At 35.4% G+C, this 27226-nt stretch overlaps 1 protein-coding gene across 3 annotated transcripts in view; it reads right to left on the reverse strand.

The window, feature by feature from the left end:
- Window positions 1-27226, reverse strand: part of EEA1 (early endosome antigen 1) — a 165201-nt gene that overhangs the window by 60529 nt on the left and 77446 nt on the right. For all 3 annotated transcript variants that reach the window (XM_021922756.2, XM_021922755.2, XM_021922754.2), the window contains 5 exons: window positions 26748-26787; window positions 25746-25859; window positions 25010-25131; window positions 23963-24118; window positions 14444-14560 (listed from right to left, as the gene is read on the reverse strand). In XM_021922756.2, the coding sequence (XP_021778448.1) occupies window positions 14444-14560; window positions 23963-24118; window positions 25010-25131; window positions 25746-25859; window positions 26748-26787 (549 nt within the window). The remainder of the gene's footprint in view (window positions 1-14443; window positions 14561-23962; window positions 24119-25009; window positions 25132-25745; window positions 25860-26747; window positions 26788-27226) is intronic.

The following is a 27226-nucleotide window of genomic DNA, read 5'->3' on the forward strand; positions in this document are numbered from 1 at the left end:
GCACAGTTTTTTTAAAAAATGAGCAAAGTCAAGGGGAGCTAACTAGTAAGATCATCTAAATACCATGAAGTTTGAGCCTGGTTTCAAAAGCAATGGGAAAAATCATGTAATACATACACGATACATGCCATCTGCTCTATATAAATGTATAAGACACGAAGGAAAAGGCAAACAAGTTTCAAGTGGGGTGACAGCAAAACCCTATTATCTCACAGGGGATAATAGATAATAGATCTTTATTGTTGCGTTCCTCAACATGGGAAACGCAGGAATAAAGGTTCTCGAACATTTGTCTAAGAAAAAATAAGCTAATGTTAATTATCAAACAGGAATATACTATGGAAAAGCAGTGTCCGGAAAGATGATATAACAGAGGCCAGGTGCAGCAGCTCACAGCTGTAATCCCAGCACTCTGTAAGGCTGAGACACAGAAAGATTACTTGAGGTCAAGAGTTAAAGATCAGCCTAGGCAATACAGGAAGACCCTATCTCTAACAAAAGAAAAAAAAATTAGCCAGGCATGGCGGTATGACCTAGCTACTTGAGAGGCTAAAGCAGGAAGTATGCTTGCGCCCAAGAGTTAAAGGCTGCAGTGAGCTAAGATCACGCCACTGCACTCCAGCCTGGGCAACAAGAGCAAGACCCTGTCACAAAAACAAGAAAAAAAAAAGAATATGTATAAGAGAGGATGACAGACAGACTTAAAAGTAAGAAAAGCAAACACTAAGTTTACAGCAAAATTAGCTAAAAGATGTGAGACTTGACCAAGCAACAAAAACAGAAAAAAAGACACAAAGCCAAGAAAATTACAGAAAAAAATAACACTTCTGATTCAACTATATGTTAGAAAAATTGTCTTTTTATAAAAATTTCTTTGTAATTCCAAATTTTTCTTGACATAATTCTACCTTGTTTTATTTAGGAAAACAACATTTGTTTTAGAATTTGTAAGCAAATTAAGTCTATTTATTAATCTATAAATAATCTTTTTTAAAGAGAATTCTAAGTTACTGAATTTCATAAATGCAACCATGTTCATACACACTGAGAACTTGGGTGGAACTTACCTTTTTTTAATATGCTACAAAAATTAAGGCTCATAATGAGTCAGAGTCTTCTTCTTCCTCACAGACTTACTTAGAAAGTAACCAACTAATCCCACCATTTCTATACACCCTTGAGATAGTTTCACTTTTTCTTTTTTTTTTTTTTTTGAGACCAAGTCTCGCTCTAGCACCCAGGTTGGAGTACAGTGGCACCATCTCGGTTCACTGAAAGCTCCATCTCCCGGGTACACGCCATTCTCCTGCCTCAGTCTCCCAAGTAGCTGAGACTACAGGGGCCCGCCACTACGCCCGGGCAATTTTTTTGTATTTTTAGTAGAGACAGGGTTTCACCATGTTGGCCAGGCTGGTCTCGATCTCCTGATCTTGTGATCCACCCGCCTCGGCCTACCAAAGTGCTGGAATTACAGGCGTGAGCCACCGTGCCCGGCTGATAGTTTCACTCTTTAAAAGGCAAAAATATATGGCAACAACTAGGGACTGTTTAAAATTTCCTTGTTCTAAAAAAAAATAACCAAAATCTACCAGCATTATTACACAGATGAAAGAGAATTAAATTTTCTTTAAAAGTACCAGAACCACTTTCTTTCTTTCTAAAAGAACCTAATCCACTAACACTTTGTAATTTTTACAGGCAAAAGGCTAACTATACCTTATTATTAAAACTTTTCACTTTTATTATGGTCTTCCCATGGAATCTGAAGAAAATATTATAGTGAATACAAGGTTTTTGAAGAGTGACTTTTTAAAGTATAGTGAAATTCATTAAAAAATAATAAGAGCATTTTCACTTCTCCATTTTCATCTTCACAACAAAATATGAGATAGAGATTTTACAGATGAGGAAGGTGAAGTTGACAGAGCCTGATATGATTGGTCAAATGGCAGAGTCATGGATTATGATTCTAAATCCAATACATTTTTCATAACACAACTGAGACATTCAATAAATCAATTTGTACTCCCTAAAATATATCCTATTCAAATTTAAATTATAAAATGTATGTTATTCCTTTGTTATAACCTAATTATCATTTGGGTAAGCAAAATTCTTCCCTTCCAAATATCCAGTCCCTTTTTATTTTCTCACCAATTGTTATCTCAATATATATTATTACAGTGACAATTTCCCTATATTAGGCTCCATTTTTCATTTGTTACTTGCTCAAGTAATAAAATGAATACAAAAAGAATGCCATTTTTTAATGCTTTATAGGTTACAAAGTTATTTCAGAGATCTCATCTCACTTGTTCCTCAGAATAGCTTGGTGAGAATGAACAAATTAAACTACTTTGTAGCTCTCCAATGTCTCTTATTTTACGAGATCCATATGCTCTTACATTGTTCTATGCCTTTTGTACACCTAGCTCTCAAAATGAAATGTCTTAATCCCTCTGCCATGTGAAATGCTCCTTAGCAACCTTAAAGACTCAGCTAAAATGTTATGTTTTATACAAAAGCCTTTCTGATTTACTAGGCAGTAAATTAGGAAAACTCTCACCTTAGTCTTGACCCAATCCTGTATCACAACACTTAACAATTAAAAACAACAACCAGCCAGGTGCCGTGGCTCACACCTGTAATCCCAGCACTTTGGGAGGCCGAGGTGGGCAGATCATGAGGTCACGAGTTTGAGGCCAGCCTGACCAACATGGTGAAACCCCGACTCTACTAAAAATACAAAAATTAGCCGGGCATGGTGGTGAATACCTGTAATTCCAGTTACTCAGGAGGCTGAGGCAGGAGAATCTCTTGAACCAGGGAGGCAGAGGTTGCAGTGAGCCGAGATCGTGCCACTGCACTCCAGCCTGGGCAAAAGAGTGAGACTCTCTCTCATTTATGAAAAAAAAAAAAAACACCAACAACAACCAACATTCACTAAGGTGCTTACTAAAAGTCAATAAGCACTTTACCTTCTATTAATTTATGTAATGTTCCTATTAATCCTAAGAGGTAAGTGGGTATAATAATATTTCTTAGCAGGAGAGTAAACAGACTTTCAGAGGCTTAGTGTCACAGACGGTTAGTGTCAAAACTGAGATTTAAGAATGTCTGTGACCACTGTACCATACTGTTCTTATCAATATACCACTTTGCAATGCAGTGGTAAGACACAGCTATATAATAACTACTGGCCAAATCTGGCTCCCACTTCGGCATGTGAGCACCTTAGAACTGGGGCTGGTGAAAAATGAGAGCAATGGAGGACAGAAAAGGGATGAAAGGTGAGACCCAAAAACTACCTGTCTCTTACGATGACCTATATTATATTACAGTAGTGACTGTAGATAAGCAATATAATTTTGTTTAGAATTTATAAGGTAACAGTTAATTGAGCTGTTTAAATGTCAGAAGTTATTTTTATTGAAAACTAAGAAGAAAGTTTCTTCAATTTTTCCATTGTGTTTTTACGTTTTCAAGACTAGTAATTATAAAATACTGGTTTAAACCTGAAAACTTTGACATTAACACAAAAGCAATTATCTTTTCCATCCGTTATATATTGCAATGTTACCTATCCACGTTGATACTACCTGTGACCCACAAAAGCTGCCCAGGACATTTCATGTAATAGCCTTCAAATGACCAAGTAGAGAGATTCCAAATTCAAAGCACTTGAAAATCACCACTGTCAATAATTATGGTTTACCAAAGACATGGGGTAAGGAGGGGTGAGAGAGGCAGATAGTGAGGATAATAAGAAAAGGCAGAAACAATTGTGGGCTTGTACTGACTGGTGACCAAATCCTGAACAGAGAAACCCTTTGGGAAAAACAAAACAAAACTGCAAAGTGTTAAATTTATGTAAGGCATTATTAAGATTAGTAGAAGGTCTTATTATTCCCTAATAAGTAATGTTCCAATTTGAACACACTAAAATAATCTTGATTCTATGTATTATTCATAAAATAGCCACAGTACTTCTTTCAATAATGTGCATGTGTGAATATACACACAGACACACACAAAATGTATGCTAGAGTACTTGTACATTTCAGCTACCAATATCAAATCATGTCCTTTATTAGGAGCTTAATGTTTGAGAAATACATAATAAATTACACTGATCGTAAACACCCACTGCATGTAAATTGCTACTCTACATATCCTGGTCAGCTTCCAAGAGATAGAAGGTAAGCTCTGGGTTCAAAGAAATTAAAAATCAAACAGAGGGACAAAGGCAAAACTAAATTATGTAGAAGTTTTCTCCGTGTAGTTTGACAGGAGACAAAAGGGGAGCAAGGATCTAGAATTTTACTAGGGAAAAGCACAGCTATAAAAGATTATATTTTAAACATCAGTCAACACCAAGAGTTGATGGGGAAAGGAGTAATGGTAAACTGGTATAATTACTTTGGAAAATAGCTGGAGGTCATCTAGTAAATCTGAGCATGTGTCTGTCCTACAGGACAGGAATTTCACTTCGAGTATCTAACATAGAGAAATTCTTGTACAAATGCATAAGATTTATATATGAATGTTCCAGCTATAATATCTGAATATTTGTAGTAGCAAGAAAAATAAAAAATAAGAATTATACATGGAGCATTTCTGCTCCACACCAAAGTATAATACAGTTGTCATGAAGAAAAGTACTCATGTGACTGAGTTACATTGAACTAGCCACACGTGTTTTTTTTTTTTTTTTTATGAAACCACTTTTACTAGAAAGACCAATAAACTATTATTATTCAGACTTGAGAAGGAAGGGAATCTGTCACTTTAAAGAATAGAATTGATAGCATTTGTTGTCAGTAATAAAACTCAAGCTTTCGAATACAGTTTAGAATTTTGGAAAACATGTATCCACCACCATGAGCTCGACAGCTTCCTCATATTTAAAGCCTATTCTGAGATTCATAGTGATATTGACAAATGTGACTGTTTTTATATTGTACAATAAAATGTGTCAAAATTTGGAAGATCTGAGTAACTCAATGAACCAATATTTTACACATGACTAATGCACGATCTTACAAAATCATGCACAGGAAAAGATCCACTCAAAAGGCAAGATAGACCAAATTTTAATGTTAAAGGGTACAAAAAGTCCACTGATACGGTTTCAGATTCTACATTATAACTCTTTTAAGACACTATTATCAAATTTGAGCACAGTATCAAATAAAGAAAGCCACAATTATCTGAAAAAGGTATTAAAATATACCTTCCTTTTCCAACCACATATCTGTGTGAGACTAAATTTTCTTCATATACTTCAACCACATGCTACAATAGATTTAATGTAAAGGCAGATATGAGAATCTGTCCTATATTAAGCTAGACATTATAGAGGTTTCCAAAAATGTAAAACATCACAACTATTTTTCTTGCTGAATTCTTGTGTTTTAGAAAAACAGTCATTTTTCATAAGAAATGTTATTTATGTTAATATTTAATGAGTTAATATTTTTTAAATAAATAAATATTTTTAAATTCCTTTTAAATTTCGATATGGCAAGTGTCCATAGCTGTAAACTCACCCCAAAAATGGCTCTTTGGAGTCCTTAATCATTTTGAGAATGTAAAGAGAAGTGCTGGCCAAGGGCAGCAAATTACCCTGAAACTTCACGGCAGCAGCCGAAAACAGTATCTATTATCTCATATAGTTCTTGACAGTCAGGAATCTAGAAGTGGCTTAACTGGGTGATTTCACCTCAGGGTCTCTCATGAGGTTATAGTAAGCTGCTGGCCAGAGCTACAGTTTCTGAAAACTTGACTAGGATTGGAGCAACTACTTCCAAGCTCATACACATGGCTGTTGGCAGGAGGTTTAGTATTTATAGCTAAGCATATTTCTCTTTTTTCCCTTATGCCCTATTTTTTTCTTTCTTAACTTTTTCCTTACTATATTTCACCAAAATGTTAAGTTCAAGTTATTACAAATGAACCAACACATTCACATCTTTGAATAAAAGGGTTTAATAACTCTCTACTGCCCCATCACTAAAAAAGTAAAGACAAAGGGAAAAAGTATTAATATTAGTACCTCCCCTACCCCCAAACACAATACTATATGTTGCTTTTCTGTTTTTGTTTTTGTTTTTGTTTTTTGTTGGTTTTTTGGTGGTTTTTTTTTTGGTTTTTTTTTTGAGATGGAATTTCATTCTGTGGCCCAGGCTGGAGTGCAGTGGCATGATCTCAGCTCACTGCAATTTCTGCCTCCCATGTTCAAGTGATTTTCCTGCCTCAGCCTCCCAAGTAGCTGGGATTACAGGCATGTGCCACCACAGCTGGCTAATTTTTGTATTTTTAGTAGAAATGGGGTTTCACCATGTTGGTCAGGCTGGTCTCAAACTCCTGACCTCAGGTGATTTGCCCGCCTTGGCCTCCCAAAGTGGTGGGATTACAGGTGTGAGCCACTGCGCCTGGCCAATGTTGCTCATTTATAAAGAAACAATGCAGAAAATATTAACATTTAAAAATACAAAACAAAGCGGAAGGCTTACCTTCCTGATTTTAAAACTTATTACAAAGCTACAATAATCAAAACAGTGTGGTACTAGCATAAAGATGGACATAGAGATCAATGGAATAGAATAGACAGCCAGAAATAAACCTTTGCATATATTGTTGCTATGGTCTGAACATCTGTGTCCCCCCAAAATTCATATACTGAAACTTAACCCCCAAGGAGATGGTATTAGGAGGTGGGTATTTCAGAGGTAATTAGGTCCTCAGGGTTGAGTTCTCATGAATGGAATTACAAAAGAGGCCCCAGTGAGGTCTCTTGTTCTTTTCACCATGTGGGACCCAGTGAGAAGGCAACATCTATGAACCAGAAAGCAGTGTTTCACCAGACATCAAATCTGCTAGCAACTTGATTTTGAACTTCCCAGCCTCCAAAATAGTAAAAAATAAATTTCTATTGTTTATAAGCTACCCAGTTTATAGCATCTTATTATAGGAGCCCAAACAGACGAAGACAATGGTCAAATAATTTCTGACAAGGGTGCCAAGAGTATTCAATGGGGAAAAGACAGTCTTTTCAACAAATGCTGCTGGGAAAATGGATATCCACATACAAAAGAATAAAATTAGACCCTTACCTTATACTATATACAAAAATTAAATCAAAATGGATCAAAAACCTAAACGTAAGACCTAAAAATTAGAAAACTCTTAGAAGAAAACAAAAGAAAAGCTTCATGACACTAGGCTTAGCAATGATTTTTTTGGATATGACACCAAATAGACCTTAGCAAAAATAAAAGTAAATAAATTAGACTACATCAAAATTTAACATAACTACAGAATGGGATAAAATATTTGCAAATCACATATCTGATAAGGGGTTAGTATCTAGAATATATAAAGAACTCCTACAACTCAATAACAACAACAGAACCCAGTTTTGTTGCATATGGCCAGCAAGCACATTAAAAGATGTTCAACAACCTAGTCATTAGGGGCATGCAAATCAAGGCCAAAATGAGATACCACCACCTTATACCCATTAAGATGGTCACTCTCAAAAAAGAAAAAGAAAATAAGTGTTGGTGAGGATGTAGAGGAACTGGAACCCTGGTATAGTTGGTGGGAATATAAAAGGGTTACAACAACTATGAAAATCAGTATGGCAGGGGGCGCCCAAGATGGCCAAATAGGAACAGCTCCAGCTTCCAGCTGCTATCTCACAGGGGTGTGTCGGGCAGTCGGTGGTGGTCCACGGGTGCAGCTCAACCAGTGAGAGCTGAAGCAGGGCGAGGCATCGCCTCACCTGGGAAGCACAAGGGGGAAGGGAATTCCTTTTCCTAGCCAAGGGAAATTGAGATACACAAGACTTGGAAAATCGGGTAACTCCCACCCTAATACTGCGCTTTACCAAGGGTCTTAGCAACCGGCACACCAGGAGATTATATCCCACACCTGGCCTGGAGGGTACCACGCCCACAGGGCCTCCCTCATTGCTAGCACAGCAGTCTGAGATTTAACTGCAAGGTGGCAGCGAGGCTAGGGGAGGGGCGCCTGCCATTGCTGAGGCTTAAGTAGGTAAACAAAGCCACCAGGAAGCTCGAATTGGGGGGAGCCCACTGCAGCTCAAGGAGGCCTGCCTGCCTCTGCAGACTCCACCTCTGGGGACAGGGCATAGCTAAACAAAAAGCAGCAGAAACCTCTGCAGATGTAAAAGTCTCTGTCTGGAGCGAGACTCCGTCTCAAAAAAAAAAAAAAAAAAAGTCCCTGTCTGACAGCTTTGAAGAGAGGAGTGGTTCTCCCAGCACGGACATTGAGATCTGAGAACAGACAGACTGCCTGCTCAAGTGGGTCCCTGAACCCTGAATAGCCTAACTGGGAGACATCCCCCACTAGGTGCAGACCGACACCTCACATGGCTGGGTACACCCCTGAGACAAAGCTTCCAGACCAAGAATCAGACAGCAACACTCACTGTTCAGCAATATTCTATCTTCTGCAGCCTCCACTGCTGATACCCAGGCAAACTTGAGTGGACCTCAAGCAAACTCCAACAGACCTGCAGCTGAGGGTCCTGTTAGAAGGAAAATTAACAAGCAGAAAGGACACCCACACCAAAACCCCATCAGTACGTCACCATCATCAAAGACCAAAAAGCAGATAAAACCACAAAGATGGGGAAAAAGCAGGGCAGAAAAGCTGGAAATTCAAAAAATCAGAGCGCATCTCCCCCTCCAAAGGAATGCAGCTCATCACTAGCAACGGAACAAAGCTGGATGGAGAATGACTTTGACAAGTTGAGAGAAGAAGGCTTCAGTCGATCAAACTTCTCAGAGCTAAAGGAGAAACTACATAACCAGCACAAAGAAACTAAAAACCTTGAAAAAAGAATGGATGAATGGATAACTAGAATAATCAATGCAGAGAAGACCTTAAAAGAACTAATAGAGATGAAAACCATGGCACGAGTACTACATAACAAATGCATAAGCTTCAGTAACCAACTCAATCAACTGGAAGAAAGAGTATCAGTGATTGAAGATCAAATGAATGAAATGAAGCAAGAAGTCTAGAGCAAAAAGAATAAAAAGAAATGAACAAAGCCTTCAAGGAATATGGGATTATGTGAAAACACCAAATCTACATCTGATTGGTGTGCCTGAAAGTGACGGGGAAAAGGGAACCAAGTTGGAAAACACTCTGCAGGATATCATCCAGAACTTCCCCAATCTAGTAAGGCAGGCCAACATTCAAATTCAGGAAATACAGAGAACGCCACAAAGATACTCCTCGAGAAGAGCAACTCCAACACGCATAATTGTCAGATTCACCAAAGGTGAAATGAAGGAAAAAATGTTAAGGGCAGCCAGAGAGAAAGCTCGGGTTACCCACAAAGGGAAGCCCATCAGACTAACAGCAGATCTCTCGGCAGAAACTCTACAAGCCAGAAGAGAGTGGGGGCCAATATTCAACATTCTTAAAGAAAAGAATTTTCAACCCAGAATTTCATATCCAGCCAAACTAACTTTCATCAGTGAAGGAGAAATAAAATCCTTTACAGACAAGCAAATGCTTAGAGATTTTCTCCACCACGCCTGCCCTACAAGAGATCCTGAAGGAAGCACTAAACATGGAAAGGAACAACCAGTACCAGCCATTGTAAAAACATGTCAAAATGTAAAGTCCATCGATGCTAGGAAGAAACTGCATCAACTAACAAGCAAAATAACCAGCTAATATCATAATGACAGGATCAAGTTCACACATAACAAAATTAACCTTAAATGTAAATGGACTAAATCGTTCAATTAAAAGACACAGATGGGCAAAATGGATAAAGAGTCAAGACCCATCAGTTTGCTGTGTTCAGGAGACCCATCTCACATGCAGAGACACACATAGGCTCAAAATAAAGGGATGGAGGAAGATCTACCAAGCAAATGGAAAACAAAAAAAAAGCAGGGGTTGCAATCCTAGTCTCTGATAAAACAGACTTTAAACCAACAAAGATCAAAAGAGACAAAGAAGGCCATTACATAATGGTAAAGGGATCAATTCATCAGGAAGAGCTAACTATCCTAAATATATATGCACTCAATACAGGAGCACCCAGATTCATAAAGCAAGTCCTTAGAGATTTACAAAGAGACTTAGACTCCCATACAATAATAATGGGAGACTTTAACATCCCACTGTCAACATTAGACAGACCAACAAGACAGAAAGTTAACAAGGATATCCAGGAATTGAACTCAACTCTGCACCAAGTGGACCTAATAGACATCTACAGAACTCTCCAACCCAAAGCAACAGAATATACATTCTTCTCAGCACCACAAGGCACTTATTCCAAAATTGACCACATACTTGGAAGTAAAGCACTCCTCAGGAAATGTACAAGAACAGAAATTATAACAAACTGTCTCTCAGACCACAGTGCAATCAAACTAGAACTCAGGACTAAGAAACTCAATCAAAACTGCTCAACTACATGGAAACTGAACAACCTGCTCCTGAATGAATACTGGGTACATAAAGAAATGAAGGCAGAAATAAAGATGTTCTTTGAAACCAATGAGAACAAAGATACAACATACCAGAATCTCTGGGACACATTTAAAGCAGTGTGTAGAGGGAAATTTATAGTACTAAATGCCCACAAGAGAAAGCAAGAAAGATCTAAAATTGATACCCTAACATCACAATTAAAAGAACTAGAGAAGCAAGAGCAAACACATTCAAAAGCTAGCAGAAGGCAAGAAATAACTGAGATCAGAGCAGAACTGAAGGAGAGAGAAACACAAAAAACCCTCCAAAAAATCAATGAATCCAGGAGCTGGTTTTTTGAGAAGATCAACAAAATTGATAGACCGCTAGCAAGACTAATAAAGAAGAAAAAACAATCAAATAGACGCAATAAAAAATGATAAAGAGGATATCACCACCGATCCCACAGAAACACAAACTACCATCAGAGAATACTATAAACACTTCTATGCAAATAAACTAGAAAAGCTAGAAGAAATGGATAATTTCCTGGAAACTTACACTCTCCCAAGACTAAACCAGGAAGAAATTGAATCCCTGAATAGACCAATAACAGGTTCTGAAATTTAGGCAATAATTAATAGCCTACCAACCAAAAAACGTCCAGGACCGATGGATTCACAGCTGAATTCTACCAGAGGTATAAGGAGGAGCTGGTACAATTCCTTCTGAAACTATTCCAATCAATAGAAAAAGAGGGAATCCTCCCTAACTCATTTTATGAGGCCAACATCGTCCCGATACCAAAGCCTGGCAGAGACACAACAAAAAAAGAGAATTTTAGACCAATATCCTTGATGAACATCGATGTGAAAATCCTCAATAAAACACTGGCAAACTAAATCCAGCAGCACATCAAAAAGCTTATCCACCATGATCAAGTGGGCTTCATCCCTGGGATGCAAGGCTGGTTCAACATACGCAAATCAATAAACATAATCCAGCATATAAACAGAACCAAAGACAAAAACCACATGATTATCTCAATAGATGCAGAAAATGCCTTTGATAACATTCAACAGCCCTTCATGCTAAAAACTCTCAATAAATTCGGTATTGATGGAACGTATCTCAAAATAATAAGAGCTACTTATGACAAACCCACAGCCAATATCATACTGAATAGGCAAAAACTGGAAGCATTCCCTTTGAAAACCGGCACAAGACAGGGATGCCCTCTCTCACCATTCCTATTCAACATAGTGTTGGAAGTTCTGGCTAGGGCAATCAGGCAAGAGAAAGAAATAAAGGGTATTCAGTTAGGAAAAGAAGAAGTCATATTGTCCCTGTTTGCAGATGACATGATTATATATTTAGAAAATCCTATCATCTCAGCCCAAAATCTCCTTAAGCTGATAAGCAACTTCAGCAAAGTCTCAGGATACAAAATCGATGTGCACAAGTCACTAGCATTCTTATACACAAGTAACAGACAAACAGAGAGCCAAATCATGAATGAACTCCCATTCACAATAGCTTCAAAGAGAATAAAATACCTAGGAATCCAACTTACAAGGGATGTAAAGGACCTCTTCAAGGAGAACTACAAACCACTGCTCAATGAAATAAAAGAGGACACAAACAAATGGAAGAACATTCCATGCTCATGGATAGGAAGAATCAATATTGTGAAAATGGCCATACTGCCCAAGGTAATTTATAGATTCAATGCCATCCCCATTAAGCTACCAATGACTTTCTTCACAGAATTGGAAAAAACTGCGTTAAAGTTCATTTGGAACCGAAAAAGACCCCACATTGCCAAGACAATCCTAAGCCAAAAGAACAAAGCTGGAGGCATCACGCTATCTGACTTCAAACTATACTACAAGGCTATAGTAACCAAAACAGTATGGTACTGGTACCAAAACAGAGATATAGACCAATGGAACAGAACAGAGCCCTCAGAAATAATACCACACATCTACAGCCATCTGATCTTTGACAAACCTGAGAAAAACAAGAAATGGGGAAAGGATTCCCTATTTAATAAATGGTGCTGGGAAAATTGGCTAGCCATAAGTAGAAAGCTGAAACTGGATCCTTTCTTTACTCCTTATATGAAAATTAATTCAACATGGATTAGAGACTTAAATGTTAGACCTAAAACCATAAAAACCCTAGAAGAAAACCTAGGTAATACCATTCAGGACATAGGCATGGGCAAGGACTTCATGTCTAAAACACCAAAAGCAACGGCAACAAAAGCGAAAATTGACAAATGGGATCTAATTATACTACAGAGCTTCTGCACAGCAAAAGAAACTACCATCAGAGTGAACAGGCAACTTACAGAATGGGAGAAAATTTTTGCAATCTACTCATCTGACAAAGGGCTTGTATCCAGAACCTACAAAGAACTCAAAGAAATTTACAAGAAAAAAACAACTTCATCAAAAAGTGGGCAAAGGATATGAACAGACACTTCTCAAAAGAAGACATGCATACAGCCAACAGACACACGAAAGAATGCTCATCATCACTGGCCATCAGAGAAATGCAAATCAAAACCACAATGAGGTACCATCTCACACCAGTTAGAATGGCAATCATTAAAAAATCAACAAACAACAAGTGCTGGAGAAGATGTGGAGAAATAGGAACACTTTTACACTGTTGGTGGGACTGTAAACTAGTTCAACCATTGTGGAAAACAGTGTGGCGATTCCTCAAGGATCTAGAACTAGAAATACCATTTGACCCAGCCATCCCATTACTGGGTATATACGCAAAGGATTATAAATCATGCTGCTACAAAGACACATGCACACGTATGTTTATTGCGGCACTATTTACAATAGCAAAGACTTGGAATCAACCCAAATGTCCATCAGTGACAGACTGGATTAAGAAAATGTGGCACATATACACCATGGAATACTATGCAGCCATAAAAAAGGATGAGTTTGTGTCCTTTGTAGGGACATGGATGCAGCTGGAAACCATCATTCATAGCAAACTATCGCAAGAACAGAAAACCAAACACCGCATGTTCTCACTCATAGGTGGGAATTGAACAATGAGATCACTTGGACACAGGAAGGAGAACATCACACACCAGGGCCTATTGTGGGGAGGGGGGAGTGGGGAGGGATAGCATTAGGAGATATACCTAATGTGAATGACGAGTTAATGGGTGCAGCACACCAACATGGCACAAGTATACATATGTAACAAACCTGCATGTTGTGCACATGTACTCTAGAACTTAAAGTATAATAATAAAAAAGAAAATCAGTATGATAGTTCCTCAAATAATTAAAAATAGAAGTATCATATGATCTACCAATTCCACTTACAGGTAAAGAATTGAAAGCAATGTGGCAAAGAGATATGTGTACAGCCATGTTGAAAGTAGCATTATTATTCACAACAGCCAAAAGATAGAAGCAATCCAAGTGTCAATCAACAGATGAATCAATAACATATATACACACAATAAAATGTCATTCAGCTTTAAAAACAAATTCTGACAGAAGCTATAACATGAATTAACCTTGAGGACACTATGTTAAGTGAAATAAGTCAGTCACAAAAAGACAAATACTGTTAGATGTAGTAACCCAAGGTTGAAAAAATTTTAAAAACAACATTTTGAAAAGACAAATACTGTATGGTTCCACTTATATGAGGCACCTAGGTAGTCAAATTTTAGAGATAGAAAGTAGACTGGAACCTTCCAGGAGCTAGAGAGAATGAGGAATGTAGAGTTAACAGTTATAAAATTTCAACTTTGCAAAATGAAAAAAGTTCTGGAGATTGGTTTGCATAATAATGTGAACATATTAAACACTAAAAAAAAAAATACAGAATAAATTACATTGTACTATGCCAATATATTTTTAAATTATGTAATATTAATATTTAAAATACATGAAATCAATTTACTAATTATATATAGCTTTAAAATTCTCACCTGATTTTTTTGTGCTAATTCATTAACTGAACTTTTCAGTTTTTGTAATTCCTGTACATATACAGCAACTTCCTGGGGGCCTTTGGCAAGTTCACTCCTTAGCTGGCTTATTGTGGCCTAACAAAACAAAACAAAAAAAATTAAAGCAAACTAAATTTTTTAAAAATTAAAAAAATGAAAGTATACAAAGGTTTTAAGAAAACAAATTTTTTATTGTTGGAATTTTCTGTTTTGTTCTTTATCCTACCACCTGTACTGCCACATTATGCTTTTCTCAGCTTACAACGAATTTTTACAATTTATCCAAGATGCACAACTTCATTTATTTATTAATACATAAAATGAAAATTTGGCATCCTACTTTAAGTTTCTGAAGTATCAAACTGCAAACCTAAATTTACTGGTTCTTCAATCTTCCAGAATTTAAATCTTCCAGAATTTAAAGATAATATGCCAGTTATGTCTACATTTTCTAACTTCTATAGCGTAAAATTATCCTTTTACTTTAAGACATGTGCAAACATGCAACACAGGGCTTGCTACTGGTGAATCATCTTTCTAAATTATAATGAAAATGTCTTTGTCCAAAGAAGTTATCAAGCTGAAGTTATACACAGCTTCCTTAAGTTAAATCACTATATGGTCAGGTATAATCATCAGGAAGGAACTTGCTTTAGTGCATTTTAATTTTTTTTTTTTTTTTTTTTTTTTGAGACAAGGTCTTGCTCTGTCACCCAGGCTTGAGTGAAGTGGTACAATCACAGCTCACTGTAGCTTTGAGCCTCCATGCTTCAAACAATCCTCCCACATCAGCCTCTCAAGTAGCTAGGACCATCACGCCCAGCTAATTTTTTTATTTCCTGTTGAGACAGGGTCTCGCTATGTTGCCTAGGCTCGTCCCCAACTCCTAGGCTCAAGCGACTCTCCCACTACGGCCTCCTGGGATTACAGCCATGAGTCACTGAGCCCAGCCCATTTTAACATTTTAAAAAATGTGAAACTCACATTTATAACTAAAGCAACGGTTTGATCATTTAAAAATAATATAAGAGAAAGAGAGGTAAGCAAAGATCTTGGAAATATAAATTTCTAATACATAAAAGCTGAACCATGAGAGAGAAAGACTAAGTATTTTTTTTTAGGTATGGTCTGCTGCAAATGACACTGACAAAATAACTTTCTATTATATTAATATTTCTAATATTGCCTATTGGCTTTACTTTCCACTTTATAAATAAAGTTACAATCATTTCCAGTGTCTATTTCTTTATTACTGAATAAACTTTATAATATGAATAAGACACAAGTTTTAAATTTTTTCTTGATACTTATAAATACTTATTCATATCATATATTACAAATGAGTACTTTCATCTTCAAGGGAGAAATCTCAGAAGGCTACTAACTTATCGTGGCAACAATGCTATTATTCAAGAGATCTTTGGCTACTCTTCTCTTGGAAACCCCTCCAGAGTGTGTGGAACTTAATTTTTTTTAAGGAATTCTCAGTGGTGGTGCATCCTCATCCATTTTATGGTGGCTTTGATTTTAAGTTTTGGAAACCACCAAGTTTATAAGCAAGGTAAGTGATTGAACTGAAAGATCAAACACTTGAGCTTCTTTTATTTTAATAATTATTTTATTTAATAACCATTTTATTTTAATAACTTGGGCTTATTTTAAAGATCAGAAGTGATTGAACTGAATGATCAAATTCTTGGGCTTATTTTAATAACCATAAATTAACAAAATTAGTTTTTTTAGTGTGTTCCAAATGGACTAAAAGTCAATTAAAGTAAGTTTCAAAAATGTTTTTAGGAATGGAGTATGTCTGAGATACATGCATGGCCTGACCTTTTTGGGAAAACATTCACTTAAATGTACAAATTCCGATGCAATGAAAGGCAATCTGTAACATTACCATATTGTTACACCTTATACACAGTGCTTCAGTGTCATATGTAACAGCTGATATGTTTATATATATATATATAACCTTAAATAATTCAAAAAAGAAAATGTTGATATATTCATGTATTTTCAACTACACTCAAGTTAAAGCCCTACCCTAAAACCATCTGTCTTAAACTGAACATGTAACCTTGAAATGGATTTAGCTATTGCAAGTTTATTTCAAATTACTATTTCTAAAAATTTTGAATCTCAAATTTTTTTTGTTAGTAGGGTTACAGATGTTAAAAGAAACATCAGGAACAATTTGACTATTTTAACTTACTATGTTTTAATCATATAGCAAAAATGCCAATTTATTACAAAAGACAATATCACATGTAAATCCCTACTTGTCTTATCAAAAAAATTTGCACAGGTTCCCGGCACATAATGCACAGAAATAATAACAGTATATATTAAAATATAAATTATGTGTGTATCTCAATAAAATATCATGATTTCATATTGAAGTTTATAAAACGTAGTAAGCCAAGCGTAAGGTCTGTCTTGCTGACAAATTCCAACATGTAGAAATAAGAATTTCTAGTAAGAATAAGAATAGAATTTTCCTTATGAAAGAAGGAAACTGTAAAGCAAACATACTCCAAAAATATACTATTTTATAGCTTTTTTGTATCCTATTTTATAGCTTTTAGATATGTTCTTACAAATGATTGCATAAGGTTAACAACTAAAAAACTGGACATTAAGTGTATCATTTACACTTTGTACAACAAATTTAGATATTGTGAAAACTAAGATTTTTATATAGATAAATTCCAGCACTTAAAACTTTAAAATTTACTCAAGGGGACAATAGAGAAAGATGTGGGACGACTTATACATCCAGAGGCGGACTTTAGTTATGAAGAAGAGGAGTGAGGAGAGTGAATTCTGGAAAGGTTTCCCCTTTTTTATTGTACATTATGAATCATTAATCTTTTACAATAATCACATATTATGTTTATATTTGGGGACAAAATAAAGATTAAAGACAGACAATAATTACAAAGGAAAAAAAGTAAATACATTCCCTCTTCAGACATCACTATGGTGAGGTTCAAAGATCTCTGTTCATACTGACTCTCTTCTCTTAACAGGCCAAGCTTATACGTGCCTCGGACTTTAACCTCCTACTGGGAATCCTAGCTCCCACTGCTTAACTCTGACTCTTGCTTATTTCATTCTTCTCACACATATCCTCCATGAGATCTTCCCCGACCACTCTAAAACTGTTCTACAGTATTCCCACTTCCACTACGGCCTATACGTGCTTTATTTTTCTTCCTCACAGCCCTTATTATTACCTGGCTTTCTACCATGATTCAGTGTACTCGTACAGTCTGTTGCTTGATTTCCAGAAAGGATTAAGCCTTATGGGAGCAAGTATTCTGTGTTATTCGGTATTTTAATCCCCACACCTAAAGCAGTCCCTGACACTTGGTAAACCCAAAAAAACTCAGTAAAGGAATGAGTAATTATACCTCCAAATAGATAATAGATGCTTATTTCCAAGGAAACATTAGATCCTATAAAACAGTTTGCATTTCCCTTGATTGTCTGAAATGTTATTGAATTCAATACGAATTTTTACTAAAAAACTTTACATTACAAAATAAGGAATGATGTTTCAAGCAAACATCCTGCTGGTGCATTAGAAAAATTATGTTCATTGCGGCACTATTCACAATAGCAAAGACTTGGAATCAACCCAAATGTCCATCAGTGACAGACTGGATTAAGAAAATGTGGCACATATACACTATGGAATACTATGCAGCCATAAAAAAGGATGAGTTTGTGACCTTTGTAGGGACATGGATGCAGCTGGAAACCATCATTCTCAGCAAACTATCGCAAGAACAGAAAACCAAACACCGTATGTTCTCACTCATAGGTGGGAACTGAACAATGAGTTCACTTGGACTCAGGAAGGGGAACATCACACACAGGGGCCTATTTTGGGGAGCGGAGAAGGGAGAGGGATTGCATTGGGAGTTATACCTGATGTAAATGACGAGTTGATGGGTGCTGACGAGTTGATGGGTGCAGCACACCAACATGGCACAAGTATACATATGTAACAAACCTGCACGTTATGCACATGTACCCTAGAACTTAAAGTATAATAATAAAAAAAAAGAAATTCTTACCTTAAAAAAATAAATAAATAAAATAAAATATGGCCAAGAAAAGAAAATTATTGTTTTAATATACTACAACTATTAGTAAATAATCATTTTTAAATGGTTGAAGCTATGCACGATTAACAAAACAAAAATGGGCACATCTTTGAAGTTCTAAGATTGCCTTAAAACATAAAATTGCCATATAACAATTGAAGGTGATACATTAAGCGTATTACTAATATTAAAACGCCTCCCAAAATCACATTACCTCAAATTTAAGCATCTCCATTAGAAAGCAGAAAAAATAATAACAAAATGGTGGATGAAAGGTGGCAGACAAGACTGACAAAAGTACACACTGAGCACATAATAAAAATGACCAAACATGCCTGTAAGTCTAGTCTCTTAAATAAGCATACTTTAAAAGATACTTAAATACTTTCATAGCTATGCATGGGTCTAATCATACTTATTCCATATCTACATAAGCATTTTAGCTCTTAAAACTGGGATTCAAATGAGTTTATTTGGAAAAACATAAAATTCTTTAAAAATCATTAAATGCTACACCAAATACAAGTTGATTACAGCCTAGATATTGCAATAATGTAGACTTTCATAAATAATACTTTTTAATCTTTAAATCCTCTATTTCCAACCCACAAAACAGCCAATTGTTTATAAAGAATTTTCAAATGCTTTAGAATGAGATATTTTCTATATGCCTTCAAAAATGCCCAGGCAAAAAGAAGTCAATGTATTCATAAGGTATGCATTCAATAAAAGTAATAAACACAAGGACATACATACTTAATAACATACACCAGATTATACATCTTCAGCCCCAACCAGGTATACTAGTCAAATAAACATTTATTTGAAATAAACGTTAAAATACATATTCCTAAAATTGCCATTAATTTGAAGTAAATGTTTATTTGACATTTAAAAATAATTTTTTTCTTTTTTTGAGACACAGTCTCACTCTATTGCCCAGGCTAGAGGTACAATGACATGATCTTGGCTCACTGCAACCTCCACCTCCCAGGTTCAAGGGATTCTCCCACCTCAGCCTCCCAAGTGGCTGGGATTACAGGCATGTGCCACCACACACCGGCTACTTTTTTGTATTTTTAGCAGAGACAGGGTTTCACCGTGTTGGTCAGGCTAGTCTTGTACTCCTGACCTCAGGTGATCCACCTGCCTGGGCCTCCCAGTGTGCTGGGATTACAGGTGTGAGCCATTGCACCCGGCCCTTAAAAATAAAGCTTCTTTAATTCCTTTGTATGTGTTTTGTTTCTGATGCCAATATTTAGGTTTGGTAAAAACAGCAGCATCTATAATAAAAATTGTTGTATTAAATCCTATAATTCACTAACATACTTAACTGAGAATAGAATTGAATTTTAATAAATTAATAAAACATCATATATTCAGATTAAGGAAATGCTAAAAAACAAATGCAGTTATAAACAAATAAAATGAAGTAGACAGTAATTTTTTTCCATATGGAAATGGTATAACATAACTCAAAAGTATTAGCTATTACCCAATACAAATATTATAACACACAATATGGCAAAATACAAAAATTAACAATAAGTATTAGGACAAGATTAATAGCACAAATTTACTTACAAGGCAATCATCAGACCACCTAAATTAGGAGAGAGCACGATAAAAAGGGAATAACACAGGCTTTGGACACGACCTGAGTTCCGACCCTAGCTTCTATGTTAGGTGTGACCTTGAACAATTTACTTAACCTCATTGCCTCTCAGATTCCTCATATGTAAAACATACTTAATAGTTAACTTACAGGGTTATTAGAAACAAATGAGACCACGTTTTAAGTGTCTAACACAGTATCCAAAACCTACTGGTGCTCAAAAAAGTAAGAGTTTGTTTCTAATAATAATATTATTCTGACTCTTAAGTTACCACTTCCTAAAGTTACTCAAAATATTTTAACATAGCCAAGATCTCATTCATCACTACATATCTATTAATTAATTAAATAGGTAATAAGTATTATTCTTGTTTTATTAAAAACATAATGAAATATTAAATCACCTATTCAGTTACTCAGCACAAATAAATTCCTTTCTAAATTTATTTCCAAATACTTGAAAGGATAAACTTTTATGAAACTTTAAATGAAGACACGAAGAACTGATTTCTAAGCCGTCTTCCTTCTTTCCTAGAAATATCTTTTCTAGGGAAAAAAAAAAACAAAAAACAACTATTTCCTACAATTAGCCCTGTTTGTAGGAGGACCATGGAGGGAGACACTAAATTCTTTCACCTCCCTATCTTTCAAAACTCTAGTCATAGAACAGGTGTGGTGACTCATACCTTTAATACCAACACTTTGGGAGACTAAGGCAGGAGGATCTGCTTGAGGCCAGGAGGTCAACATCGGCCTAAGCAACAGAGCAAGACTCCATCTCAACCAAAAATAATTTGTTAAATAAATAAAAACAAAAAACTCTAATCATAGCTTTTTCATCTTAAATCACTTCTTCCCCTTAGATATAAAGGTATTTTAATCTACAATAATATAAATTCATAAAACATACTACAAATTCTTAAAAAGAATTTATTACAGTAACTCTTAAATATTACTTAGAAATGAGTAATTCTTAAATTAGAGTAACTCTTAGATAAAATATTACTTAGAAATGTCTTCCCATTAGCAAGTTACATTATATTCTCACCTTTTTTTTTTCTTTTGAGACAGGGTCTGCCTCTATCACCCAGGCTGGAGTGCAGTGGTGTGATCATGGCTCACTGCAGCCTCAACCTTCTGGGCTCAAGCAATCCTCTCACCTCAGCTTCCCACCTAGCTGGGAGTACAGGTACGTGCCACCACGTCTGGCTAACTTTCTATAGAGACAGGGTTTCACCATGTTGCCCAGGCTGGTTAAACTCCTGGACTGAAGCAATCTGCCTGCCTCAGCCTGCCAAAGTCCTGGGATTATAGGGGTGAGCCACCATACTCAGTCTATATTTTGTTAAATGGCAAGTAAACATGTAAATTTATTTCCTTGTTAATACTCTATTTGTTTAACAAGTATAACTCCAAAACTTGCAGCTGGAATAAGTCAGAGAGGACTCAACTTTAAAATATGTATTCCTAAAACTGCCATTAATTTGGTTCTATTTTAGTCACCATGATACATTTATTTTAAAATTTCAAATAGCATTTAAGATATTTTTTAATCAAAAGAGAGTGTAATTTCTTTTTAATTTGAGAAATACCAGTAGGCAGACATATCTAATCAAAAATAGTTCTTACTGAAACAAAGAAATAAATGACTGGGTTCACCCAGCTTTAGGTATTTTTACACTAACATCTGAATAGAACTTTTCCTCATGTGACTTCTAATTCAGTCTCTCTTTGATTCCACATTTGTACTTACAGATTACTCATTGTCTTTTGCTGATTAATAATACCTGTAGAACAAGACCTTTTAACTGGCTTCAGGAAGTTCATGAACCACCTGAAATTGTTTGAAAATTTTTGGAATTAAGTGTTACTGGGCTACAAAGTGTCAATTTTGAAAAATCTGCATCCAAATATCGTAAGTTAGAGAGTGAAGTGTTAGGCATCACAAGGCCTTACATGCCTATGTGTGTTATATCCACAAACTTTCACCATCCCTTTCCATAAGATAAAGAAGAAAGATTTTTAAAAATGAATTCGACATGGGTTATCTATAATACGTATACCCCAAAGCTTGATGACATGTTACTATTTATGAATAGAGTGGCTTTTAAATCACCAGTTACAAAACTCTAAGAAAGAGATTCAAATTAAAATGTCACGGTTACAAATTTTTACACTGAAAATAAGAAAATCAGAGGTCTACTTTACATAAGGGAGCTTAAAGACTACAAATAATAGTAGTCATAACAAAATGTCTCCTATAATAAAGTAAAAAGGACAAAGGCTAGGATTTTTAAGCAAATTCATTCATTATACATCTTAGAGTTTGTTATATGCTGACATAATTATACAAGGGATTTACAGGCCAAAGTCATGTCATGTAAGAAATAGTGGAAGAAACTGAGAATGTTTATCTTGGAAGAGAAAATACTCAGAGCAAATATGAGCAGTCTTCAAATACCTCATGTGCAAAGAGGAACAATTTATTCTATGTAATTCCTAAGGACAAAACTAGAACCAGTGCATGTAAATTACAGGGAAACAAATGTCAGTTCAATACAATAGACTTAGGAAGAAATATGCACACACGGCCGGGCGCGGTGGCTCAAGCCTGTAATCCCAGCACTTTGGGAGGCCGAGACGGGCGGATCACGAGGTCAGGAGATCGAGACCATCCCAACATGGGCTAACATGGTGAAACCCCGTCTCCACTAAAAAACACAAAAACCTAGCCGGGCGAGGTGGCGGGCGCCTGTAGTCCTAGCTACTCGGGAGGCTGAGGCAGGAGAATGGCATGAACCCGGGAGGCGGAGCTTGCAGTGAGCTGAGATCCGGCCACTCCACTCCAGCCTGGGCGACAGAGCGAGACTCCGTCTCAAAAAAAAAAAAAAAAAAGAAATATGCACACCCTACACCACCTAGCAAGGACTGTGGATCACTTATCAGGGTTGCCATAAAGGGAAGTCCTGATGGAATGTTAGACTAGCTCCTTTTAAGACTTCTTTCAAATTCATAATTCAAAGTCTATCAATTAGAAATAAGCTTATGGCCAGGCGCGGTGGCTCACGCCTGTAATCCCAACACTTTGGGAGGCCGAGACGGGCAGATCGTCTGAGGTCGGGAGTTCGAGACCAGCCTGGCCAACATGGTGAAGCCCCATCTCTACTAAAAATACAAAAATTAGCCAGGTGTGGTGGCAGGCACCTGTAATCCCAGCTACTTGGGAGACTGAGGCAGGAGAATCGCTTGAGCCTGGGAGGTGGAGGTTGCAGTGAGCTGAGATCACCCCACTGCACTCCAGCTTGGGTGACAGAGCAAGACTTTGTCTCAAAAAACAAAAAAAGAAATAAGCTTATTACAAAATAAGCCTTTCTTAAATATTTTTTCTAAACAAAATTGGTAATATAATTGTAGAAAATGCTATCATTGTTCCTTTATTTCTACCAAACTAAGACAAACTCAATTACCATTTATCAACTAACTTTGAGTAAATTTAACCTTAAATATTATGTCAGCGACATATATCATTTATTAAACAGAATAACAATCTTTATGCAAATATTCCTCTCTTAATGTCTAGCTTTATAAAGCAAAACATACTGACTGTAAAACCACATTGACTATAAAAAATATTATTCAGATTAAAAATGAAAGAAAGACAAATACTTTGATAGACCACTCAGAAAAATCTCAAATCCTGGCTTCAGTCAATAGTATATACTAGACACGCTAATATGAATCACATTTAAGTACCATGAACTTCATTACCTCTGAGCTAGCATATTGTGACTGTAATTTTTTGCATTCGTCTTTGAGTTTTTCAGATTCTCGCTCACGTTCTAAGGTCATATTATCCATTAGTGTTTGAACTTGCACCAGTTCCTTCTTTAGCACAGCAACATCTTCTATACCAGGTCTCTGAAGCTGTGAAGCAACACATTTTAATTAAAAATTAAAGTGAAAAACTAAAATAATATACATTTTTAGAATAATTTCACTACAAAGAAATCAAAAGGGAAACAATCTTCAATATCAATTTTTAGATTCCAAACACTGAACACTGATATCTTCTCCCACAATAAGTCACTTCTTCCCACCCTACCTTGCATTTAATAGTTTTACTACTCAAGGTGCAGTCTAGTAAATTCACAATTATCTGTACTACTTTGTTTTCCTTTCCTTCACAAACTACATCTATTGGTCATAACACTGACTTGAAAATGCCACATTCCTTCTTTTCCTATCCTAGGAATAAAAATGAAGGAGCAGATGTAAGCATAAATGCTGCAGGTTGGATGTAGTTAATTTATATATTTTCTGAGAGCTAAATAAAGGGAAGAAAGTCAAGGACAGATCCAAGATTATTAAGTCTTGGGAGAGTATTAGAGAAGTATGGTTCCAATAACAGAAATACAGTAATGAGGAAACATGATTACTTTGATTTTATACCTGTTGAATTTGAAATTAAAGCTAGAAATTCAACACAAAGTACCCTAAAAGCAGATGAATCTGTAAAACTAACATGCAAGAGAAGACCAGGATCAGAGATGCAGATATGTAAACTACTAAAATTACAGATGATATTTAGATAGAAACAATAAAAATGTTAAGGTAGTAAGTTATGTATCATAACATTCCATTTTTATTTTTAAAATCATATACAGAATATAAATGCAGGTGGTAGAATATAGGGAATTCCTTATTTCCTCCATTTCACTCAAATTATATTTTTAAACATTTTCCTTCAGGGTATGTATTTTATTTTTAATTTAGAAAGGTATAAGAGTTCATCTCAATAAATAATTCCTAAATTACCAGTTCCGTCTTCAGATCTTGAATTACAGTTGCCTCTTTGTTTAATTCTTCTGTCAGATGTGTCACTTTTTGTTCAGCAGCTTCTCGGAGACTCCTTTCTTCATCATACTTTGACTTTATATCTAATTAAAGATAGTTATATAAATATTAGTTTTATGACATTAAGGGAAGGGCAGTTTTATAAGTTCCCGTATATTACTCTGCATATCTGCATATCACTCTAATTCAAATTGTCATTCCTTAGATAACCATAAATATATAATACAGTAAATTTATACTTTTAATTACATAAAATGAACTTTACTGTTTCTGTCTACATAAATTTCACTCAACATTAATAATTAGCATTTTAATGTATACTTAATCACATTTTACCTAAAAGCACATGTTAAAAATATATATGTGATAGTATAACCAAGTATTACATTTATACTATATTATTTAATTCACTTCTTTAAAATGTTCCTTTTAATCTTTAAGAATGTCATAGAAGAAAATGTATCTTCTCTAAATTTCTAATCTACAGAGAAACACCAGTCCTTTGACGGAGGGCAGCTAGAGGACAAACAAAATAATTTACATAGCAACTCTGAAATCACTAAATTCCATTAATCACCATTGTAAGTCTATCACAGATGCTTTAACACACTAAAATACTATATTTATTGCTGGGGTATATAATGGCAAAAAGGTAATGAGACTGATTTAATGGCTAAAAAATTCTAATACAATTTACCTGCAATTTCAGTAGCAAGTTGGGCTGCTTTCTGTTCAAATAAGTCTTTCATTTGCTTAATATTAAAATTTTCTGTTTGGGCTTCTTCTAATTGCTGTTCCAAAGACTGTAGTTCTACAAAAAAATGCCATGGTTATTCAAATACCATGTTAATTACATATGCTAAATTGTTATTACTTATATTCATTACAGTTGTAAAGATGATCAACTTAAGTTTATTATCCAATTACAAGTAGAGTGTTTTGACATTTCAAGAAATTAAGTATATCTGCTTCATTTAAGGTACAAATCATAACTTAAAAACACAATACAAATGAAAGGAATACTTAGAATCACTGCCAAATAATCTATAAATATTTGATTAAAAGTTATTTTAACATTTCACAGTTCTTTTCCTATATCCATCAACTGAGCCAAAAGGAATACAGTCTTTTTTTTTTTTTAAAAAAGATGGGGGTCTCGCTATGTTGCTGAGGCTGATCTCTAACTCCTGGGTTCAAGCCATCCTCCCCTATCAGTCTCCCAAAGTGTTGGGATTACAGGCATGAGCCATCAAGCCTGGCTCAAAAACAAAAACATTCTGCTCCTCTGATAAAATTAGTTATAAAGCAGGATGAATTAGAAATGGTTAAGATCAAGGCCTTAAAATTTTTAATTCATTAAAGTATGCAATCAACTCCTAATACTTCATCATAAAGAAACTATCTTATTCTTAACATAGACTTAAAATTTCATTAAACAATCATATTAATGTAATATTCCAGAAGTTTATTCCTTACTTCAAAATATAATGAACTAAGAAAACTAAAGTTTTAGTTAACTGATTAAAGTATGAAGTTCACATGTAACTCTCTAAACCTAGAATACGACCATTATCTTCACTGTTTTAGAGTCATAAAGCATAACCATGAAACAAAATTCATTTAGCAGGCATCAAAGAAAAAGAAAGGAAAATAAGAAGAAAAAGAAAACTGAAAAAACATCTGCTTTAAGTAAAGTTACCTGCTGATGAATCAGTCACCAACCCATCAGGTTTAGCCTCCTCAATTAAAACAAAAGACATAAACAAATGAATTAAAAGGAAAAGATAAGACTGTTAAAATTGTCAATTTTAAAAAATCTCGAAAGTCACATTCTTTCAGGTAAGTAGTAAGATTTGGGTGAAAATCTAAATTTGGTAGTTTCCATTCTTCCAGATCTGTAAGAGACCAGCAGGCAGACTAGCATAATGATCTAACTTCAGTTTATTAGTTCTAACATAGATTTTTTTTGTATGTTAATATATATGAAGTTATTGTGGTCATCTTAAATTCCATGAACTCAGTAATAAATAAATAGCGCAATTATTGTAATTATAAATATAGATTCTAAAACAAATACTTAAGTCAACTGGCAACATTCAATCGTGTTAGCATGTAGCTCTGAAATAATTTCAAACCCTAACATAGTTTGCTACATGGATGTTATATATTTTGCTGTAA

The sequence above is a fragment of the Papio anubis genome, chromosome 9 (assembly GCF_008728515.1).
Source record: "Papio anubis isolate 15944 chromosome 9, Panubis1.0, whole genome shotgun sequence".
NCBI classification, from domain to species: domain Eukaryota; kingdom Metazoa; phylum Chordata; class Mammalia; order Primates; family Cercopithecidae; genus Papio; species Papio anubis.